Genomic DNA, 10,609 nt, shown 5'->3' with positions numbered 1-10,609 from the left:
CACACCCCACACACCCCACACATACACACCCCACAACCCACACATACACACCCAACACATACACACCCCACACAAACACACCCCAAACACACCACCCCACACACCCCACACACCCCACACACCCCAAGTTCCCCACACACCCCACACACCCCAAATACCCCACACCCCACACAACCCAAACACCCCACACCCCCCACACACCCCACACCCCCCACACACCCCACACCCCACACCCTAAACACCCTACACACCCCACTCACCCCACACATACACACCCCAAACATAAACACCCCACACATACACACCCCAAACTCCCCACACATACACACCCCACACACCCCACACACACACACCACACCCCACACACGCAGCACACCCCACATATCCCACACACCCCACACCCCACACATACACACCCCTAACACCCCACACACGCACCACACCCTACACACGCACCACACCCCACACACACACACCCCACACAGCACACACACCCCCACACCCCACACAGCACACCCCACACAGCACTCACACCCCCACACACACACAGCACACACACCCCCACACACACAGCACACTCCCCCACACACACAGCACACCCCACACATACACACATCAAACACCCCACACCCCACACCACACACACCCTACACAAACACACCCCAAACACCCCACCCCACACACCCCACACACCCCACACCCCACACACCCCACATACACACCACACCCCACACCCCACACACGCAGCACACCTCACATATCCCACACACCCCACACCCCACACATACACACCCCTAACACCCCACACACGCACCACACCCTACACACGCACCACACCCCACACACACACACCCCAAACAGCACACACACCCCCACACACACAGCACACCCCACACAGCACACCCCACACAGCACACACCCCACCACACACACAGCACACACCCCTACACACACAGCACGCCCCACACATACACACACCAAACACCCCACACCCCACACCCTACACACGCACCACACCCCACACACACACACCCCAAACAGCACACACACCCCGCACACACACAGCACACCCCACACAGCACACCCCACACAGCACACACCCCACCACACACACAGCACACACCCCCACACACACAGCACACCCCACACATACACACATCAAACACCCCACACCCCACACCACACACACCCTACACAAACACACCCCAAACACCCCACCCCACACACCCCACACACTCCACACACCCCACACACGCACCACACCCCGCACCACACCCCACAACCCACCACACCCCAAACCCAAACATACACACCCTGCACCCCACACATACACACCCTACACACCACACATACACACACTACACACCCCGCACCCCAAACACCCCACACCCCACACACCCCACACACCCCACACACGCACCACACCACACACCCCACATACACACCCCAAACATCCCACACCCCACACACCCCACACACCCCACACACCCCACACATACACACCGCACACACGCACCACACCCCACATACACACCCCAAACACCCCACACATACATACCCCAAGCAAACACAACCCAAACACCCCACCCCCACACACCCCACACACCCCACACACCCCACACACACACCCCTACACACAGCACACCCCAACAACACACACACACCCACACACCCCACCACACACACAGCACACACCCCCACACACACAGCACACCCCACACATACACACACCAAACACCCCACACCCCACACACCACACACCCCACACCCCCCCACTACCCACACACGCACCACACCCCACACATGCACCACACCCCACACATGCACCACACCCCACACATGCACCACACCCCACACACCACACACACCCCCCTCGACACACACAGCACACACCCCCACACAGCACACACCCCCCCACACACCCACTTCACACTCCACACACTCCACTCACCCCACACACCCCACACCTCACACATACACACCCCCCCACACGCCACACGCCACACCCCACACACCCCACACCCCACACATACACACCCCAAACACCCCACTTCCCACACCCCACATACTCCACACACCCCACACACGCCACACACCCCACACACACAGCACACACCCCCCCCACACACACAGCACACACCCCCCCACACACACACAGAGCACACCCCACACATACACACACCAAACACCTTACACCCCACACACCCCACACCCCACACACCCCACACACCCCACACACCCCACACACCCCACACACCCCCCACACCCTACACACCCCAAACACCCCGCACCCCACACACCCCAAACACCCCGCACCCCAAACACCCCACACCCCACACACGCACCACACCACACACCCCACACCCCACACCCCACACCCCACACATACACACCCCTAACACCCCACACACACACCACACATGCACCACACCCCCCACACGCCACACCCCCCACACCCCACACATACACACCCCAAACACCCCACACCCCACACACCCCACACACCCCACACACCCCACACACCCCACACACTCCACACACCCCACACACCCCACACATACACACCGCACACACGCACCACACCCCACATACACACCCCACACCCCACACATCCCACACATACACACCCCAAATAACGCACCAAATCCCACATATCCCACACACCCCACACCCCACACATACACACACCAAACACCCCACACCCCACACCCCACACACCCCACACATACACACCCCACACATACACACCCCAAACATACACACCCCACACACCCCACACCCCACACATACACACACCAAACACCCCACACCCCCACACCCCACACACCCCACACATACACACCCCACACATACACACCCCAAACATACACACCCCACACACCCCACACATACACACCCCACAACCCACACATACACACCGCACACACGCACCACACCCCACATACACACCCCAAACACCCCACACCCCACACACCCCACACATACACACCCCACACATACACACCCCAAACATACACACCCCACACACCCCACACCCCACACACCCCACACATACACACCCCACAACCCACACATACACACCCAACACATACACACCCCACACAAACACACCCCAAACACCCCACCCCACACACCCCAAACACCCCGCACCCCACACACCCCAAACACCCCACACCCCACACACGCACTACACCCCACACCCCACATACACACCCCAAACACCCCACACCCCACACACCCCACACACGCACCACACCCCACACCCCACACATACACACCGCACACACGCACCACACCCCACATACACACCCCAAACACCCCACACCCCACACACCCCACACATACACACCCCACACATACACACCCCAAACATACACACCCCACACACCCCACACCCCACACACCCCACACATACACACCCCACAACCCACACATACACACCCAACACATACACACCCCACACAAACACACCCCAAACACACCACCCCACACACCCCACACACCCCACACACCCCAAGTTCCCCACACACCCCACACACCCCAAATACCCCACACCCCACACAACCCAAACACCCCACACCCCCCACACACCCCACACCCCCCACACACCCCACACCCCACACCCTAAACACCCTACACACCCCACTCACCCCACACATACACACCCCAAACATAAACACCCCACACATACACACCCCAAACTCCCCACACATACACACCCCACACACCCCACACACACACACCACACCCCACACACGCAGCACACCCCACATATCCCACACACCCCACACCCCACACATACACACCCCTAACACCCCACACACGCACCACACCCTACACACGCACCACTCCCCACACACACACCCCACACAGCACACACACCCCCACACCCCACACAGCACACCCCACACAGCACTCACACCCCCACACACACACAGCACACACACCCCCACACACACAGCACACTCCCCCACACACACAGCACACCCCACACATACACACATCAAACACCCCACACCCCACACCACACACACCCTACACAAACACACCCCAAACACCCCACCCCACACACCCCACACACCCCACACCCCACACACCCCACATACACACCACACCCCACACACGCAGCACACCTCACATATCACACATACACACCCCTAACACCCCACAAACGCACCACACCCTACACACGCACCACACCCCACACACACACACCCCAAACAGCACACACACCCCCACACACACAGCACACCCCACACAGCACACCCCACACAGCACACACCCCACCACACACACAGCACACACAGCACACACCCCTACACACACAGCACGCCCCACACATACACACATCAAACACCCCACACCCCACACCACACACACCCTACACAAACACACCCTAAACACCCCACCCCACACACCCCAAACACCCCACCCCACACACCCCACACACCCCACACACGCACCACACCCCGCACCACACCCCACAACCCACCACACCCCAAACCCAAACATACACACCCTGCACCCCACACATACACACCCTACACACCACACATACACACACTACACACCCCGCACCCCAAACACCCCACACCCCACACACCCCACACACCCCACACACCCCACACACGCACCACACCACACACCCCACATACACACCCCAAACATCCCACACCCCACACACCCCACACACCCCACACACCCCACACATACACACCGCACACACGCACCACACCCCACATACACACCCCAAACACCCCACACATAACACACCCCACACACCCCACACACACACCCCTACACACAGCACACCCCAACAACACACACACACCCACACACACAGCACACACCCCCACACACACAGCACACCCCACATACACACCCCAAACATCCCACACCCCACACACCCCACACACCCCACACACCCCACACATACACACTGCACACACGCACCACACCCCACATACACACCCCAAACACCCCACACATACATACCCCAAGCAAACACAACCCAAACACCCCACCCCACACACCCCACACACACACACCCCAAACAGCACACACACCCGCACACACACAGCACACCCCACACAGCACACCCCACACAGCACACACCCCACCACACACACAGCACACACCCCCACACACACAGCACACCCCACACATACACACACCAAACACCCCACACCCCACACACCACACACCCCACACCCCCCCACTACCCACACACGCACCACACCCCACACATGCACCACACCCCACACATGCACCACACCCCACACATGCACCACACCCCACACACCACACACACCCCCCTCGACACACACAGCACACACCCCCACACAGCACACACCCCCCCACACACCCACTTCACACTCCACACACTCCACTCACCCCACACACCCCACACCTCACACATACACACCCCCCACACGCCACACGCCACACCCCACACACCCCACACCCCACACATACACACCCCAAACACCCCACTTCCCACACCCCACATACTCCACACACCCCACACACGCACCACAACACACACACGCACCACACCACACACACCCCACACACCCCACACACGCCACACACCCCACACACGCCACACACCCCACACACACAGCACACACCCCCCCACACACACAGCACACACCCCCCCACACACACACAGCACACCCCACACATACACACACCAAACACCTTACACCCCACACACCCCACACCCCACACCCCCCACACACCCCACACACCCCACACACCCCACACAATCCCCCACACCCTACACACCCCAAACACCCCGCACCCCACACACCCCAAACACCCCGCACCCCAAACACCCCACACCCCACACACGCACCACACCACACACCCCACACCCCACACCCCACACATACACACCCCTAACACCCCACACACACACCACACATGCACCACACCCCCCCACACGCCACACCCCCCACACCCCACACATACACACCCCAAACACCCCACACCCCACACACCCCACACACCCCACACACTCCACACACCCCACACACCCCACACATACACACCGCACACACGCACCACACCCCACATACACACCCCAAACACCCCACACACCCCACACACCCCAAACACCCCACACACCCCACACACCCCACACACCCCACACACCCCACACACCCCACACACACACACACACACACACACACACACACCCCACACCCCCGAAACACCCCACACCCCACACCCCACACATCCCACACATACACACCCCAAATAACGCACCAAATCCCACATATCCCACACACCCCACACCCCACACATCAAACACCCCACACCCCACACCCCACACACCCCACACATACACACCCCACACATACACACCGCACACACGCACCACACCCCACATACACACCCCAAACACCCCACACCCCAAACACCCCACACACCCCACACACACACACACACACCCCACACCCCCGAAACACCCCACACCCCACACCCCACACATCCCACACATACACACCCCAAATAACGCACCAAATCCCACATATCCCACACACCCCACACCCCACACATACACACACCAAACACCCCACACCCCACACCCCACACACCCCACACATACACACCCCACACACCCCACACATACACACCGCACACACGCACCACACCCCACATACACACCCCAAACACCCCACACCCCAAACACCCCACACACCCCACACACCCCACACACACACACACCCCACACCCCCGAAACACCCCACACTCCACACCCCACACATCCCACACATACACACCCCAAATAACGCACCAAATCCCACATATCCCACACACCCCACACCCCACACATACACACACCAAACACCCCACACCCCACACCCCACACACCCCACACACCCCACACATACACACCCCTAACACCCCACACACACACCACACATGCACCACACCCCCCACACATACACACCCCACACATACACACCCCAAACACCCCACACCCCACACCCCCCACACACCCCACACCCCCCACACACCCCCCACACCCCACACATACATACCCCAAACACCCCACACCCCACACACCCCACACACCCCACACACCCCACACACCCCACACACCCCACACACCCCACACACTCCACACACCCCACACACCCCACACATACACACCGCACACACGCAACACACCCCACATACACACCCCAAACACCCCACACCCCACACACCCCAAACACCCCACACACCCCACACATACACACCCCACACACCCCACACACCCCACACATACACACCGCACACACGCACCACACCCCACATACATACCCCAAACACCCTGCACCCCAAACACCCCACACCCCACACACCCCACACCCCACAGTCCCCACACCCCAAACACCCCACACACCCCACACACCCCACACCCCACACATACACACCCCAAACACCCCACACCCCACACACCCCACACACCCCACACACCCCACACACCCCACACATACACACCGCACACATACACACCCCACACATACACACCCCACACACCCCACACACGCACCACACCCCCACCACACCCCACAAACGCACCACACCCCACACACATACACACCCCACATACACACCCCACACACCCCACACACCCCACACACACACACCCCACACCCCACACCCCCGAAACACCCCACACTCCACACCCCACACCCCACTCTCCACACACCCCACACACGCACCACACCCCCACCACACCCCACACCCCACACATACACACCCCAAACACCCCACACACATACACACCCCACACATACACACCCCACACACCCCACACACCCCACACACGCACCACACCCCACACAGCACACCCCACACAGCACACACACCCCCACACACACCCCACACCCCCGAAACACCCCACACCCCACACCCCACTCTCCACACACCCCACACACGCACCACACCCTGCACCACACCCCACACACGCACCACACCCCCACCACACCCCACAAACGCACCACACCCCACACACATACACACCCCACACATACACACCCCACACACCCCACACACGCACCACACCCCCACCACACCCCACAAACGCACCACACCCCACACACATACACACCCCACACATACACACCCCAAACACCCCACACCCCACACCCCCCACACACCCCACACCCCCCACACACCCCACACACCCCACACACCCCAAACATACACACCCCAAACACCCCAATCCCCAAACACCCCACTCACCCCACACACGCACCACACCCCACACACGCATCACACCCCACACACAGAGTCCCTGCCCACACATACCACATACCACATTACTCCACTTCAATTACTTACACTCCTCTACCCACACACCCGCTTTGCACATACCTTACACACCCTAACCTTCCACAAATTTCGCACAATGGGTGTGTGGGGTATGTGCAAAGAGGTTGTGTGTGGTGTGCATTGTGTGTGTGTGTGTGTGTGTGTGTGTGTGGTGTGTGTGTTGTGTGGTGTGTGTGTCATTTTGGGTGTGCAATGGGTATGGGGTTGTGTATGTGCGGTGTGTGATGATTTGTTGAACAATAAAATATATATTTCATATTTCATTGCAAATTAAGGTGATACCAACAAAAAAGAAAGACTAGTCATCTACCTTATGATGACAATCATTCAACACAGAATGATATAAGGGAAGATGATGGGCATACATACGAAAAGACAATGGTCAATGTAATGGTCAAACATTCAATCATTCACACACAGAGTCGAATCAATTAACACTCAGAATTATACATTTAAGATACTTAACTCACCGATGATGTGCAGGATAATGGCTTAACGTCACAGGTCATGTGCACCTATCGAATACCAAGATGTTATATGATCTTTGCACCATGGAGTCTTAGCAATGCTAGAAGGAACAGTTTAGCAAAGAGCAACGAAAATTATAGAGCCTATAGCTTTACACGATCATTAAGTAAGAGATTTGTGTAATTATATATATAATAATTTAATAAATAATTTAAATGACTAAATTTGAATTATGATTTAGCATATATTAATTTTTTTATTACCTAAAATTTCTTAACTATTTAACTAAATGAAATAATTAATTTAATAACATGTTAGTATTAATAATGAATATTGAGTATTTATATAATACATTTTTGTTACAATAAATTTCATTATTAAAACAAAAAGAAGTGTAACTTCTAATGCACGTACTAAAGTACACACACCTTTTTCTTTTTATCTTCGGGAATGCTGCAACGGGGATCTTACAAGTGTGTGTGCATTGCTTAGCTGGCTGGTCTTGTTTCAGGTGGTGATCAGGCCTATGATGTATGTAGCGCTGACGTACGACCACAGGCTCATCGACGGCCGTGAAGCCGTGTACTTCCTGCGGAAGATCAAAGCAGCCGTTGAAGATCCTCGCATCATCCTGGCGGGACTGTAAACACACGAGTAAAGACATAGTGGCTGAGTGTTCATTTTCTTGCACGAAGGTTCGACACAACACGACCCTCCTACTTCCCAAACTCTTAGGTCGACTTGCTGGGAGTATCTTTGTGAATATACTCATGGTGCTTTGTGTAGAAGAACACATCTAGTGATTTTTTTTGGTGTTTTTCGAAGGAATTAATTTATTTTGTGAGATAAGCATTTTGTTTTTACCTTGATTTTTTTTTCTGGTTCAAGTACTTTTGTAAAATACAGGCTGTTTAAATGTATTGCATGTTGTAACACTTAAAACACGCTTTGATTGTACTGAATGTCAGTATGTACAAATGCAGCAGACAGTTGTGGCAATCCGTGACAATGTTCTCAAAGCTTTAATAATGATGAGTTCTTGTTGTATTTTATTGTATAAATAAATATTGTCTGTTAAATACATTTCTGCATGTAGACATGGTAGCAATTTCTTGCAGGGGTTTGGGGTAGCATACCTTAACCTGCAGTTTTGGCTCTTGTTCCAGTACATGTACAGTACTGCTTTTGCAGTGGCAGTGTGCATTGTATATATTTATGTAATAAAGTTATTAAGACCCAATTATTTTTATAATTTATATATAAAAATAGTGAGTTGCAAGGTTTGAATTTTGAGTGCACATTATTGGTAGGGTTATTTAAACTTGCATGTGATGTCGGCTTGTGTATCCTTGTGATAAAGTTCACGTGGTGTATTTACTAAAGATGGGTATAGACACAAAAACTCGAGGAGTTGACAAGATGAGACTCGTTTGCATTTTTTTTTAAACTAAATACTTATATTATATGAAGCGCAAGCGTAAAAATCATAAACCATTATCTTGCATATTCTGTACAGCATTATTTTGTATTTACATTCTCACAGTTTTATTAAAATCATATTAAATTTACAATTACACTTAAGATAAAAATGGTAGGGCAGGATGTCACATTTCCCCAACTTGCGAGTGATGACCTCAGGAAACCTCCTAACAAGGTCGGCAATGGCCGCCTCATACGCGGCCTCCATAGAGCCGTCACATGTAAGGACAATGGGCGTCCGTGACTCGTGATGCATTAAGATTTTAACAGACGGGGCAAAATCAAAACTGAGTTCATGACGACGCAAGTCAACTACGCAACGAGCCTTGCT

The 10,609-nt window shown here is 55.3% G+C and overlaps 1 protein-coding gene across 1 annotated transcript in view; it reads left to right on the top strand.

Moving 5' to 3' along the window:
• Positions 1-10,039, top strand: part of LOC134535901 (dihydrolipoyllysine-residue succinyltransferase component of 2-oxoglutarate dehydrogenase complex, mitochondrial) — a 90,605-nt gene extending 80,566 nt beyond the window's left edge. The window contains exon 11 of the mRNA XM_063375272.1: positions 9,311-10,039. Within this exon, the coding sequence (XP_063231342.1) occupies positions 9,311-9,445 (135 nt within the window). The 3' untranslated portion in view covers positions 9,446-10,039. The remainder of the gene's footprint in view (positions 1-9,310) is intronic.
• The last annotated feature ends 570 nt before the right edge of the window (positions 10,040-10,609 follow it).

The sequence above is a fragment of the Bacillus rossius genome, chromosome 10 (genome assembly GCF_032445375.1).
Source record: "Bacillus rossius redtenbacheri isolate Brsri chromosome 10, Brsri_v3, whole genome shotgun sequence".
Lineage (NCBI taxonomy): Eukaryota > Metazoa > Arthropoda > Insecta > Phasmatodea > Bacillidae > Bacillus > Bacillus rossius.
The sequence above is the reverse complement of the archived record's forward strand: the minus strand, read 5'-3'. Positions and strand labels throughout refer to the sequence as shown.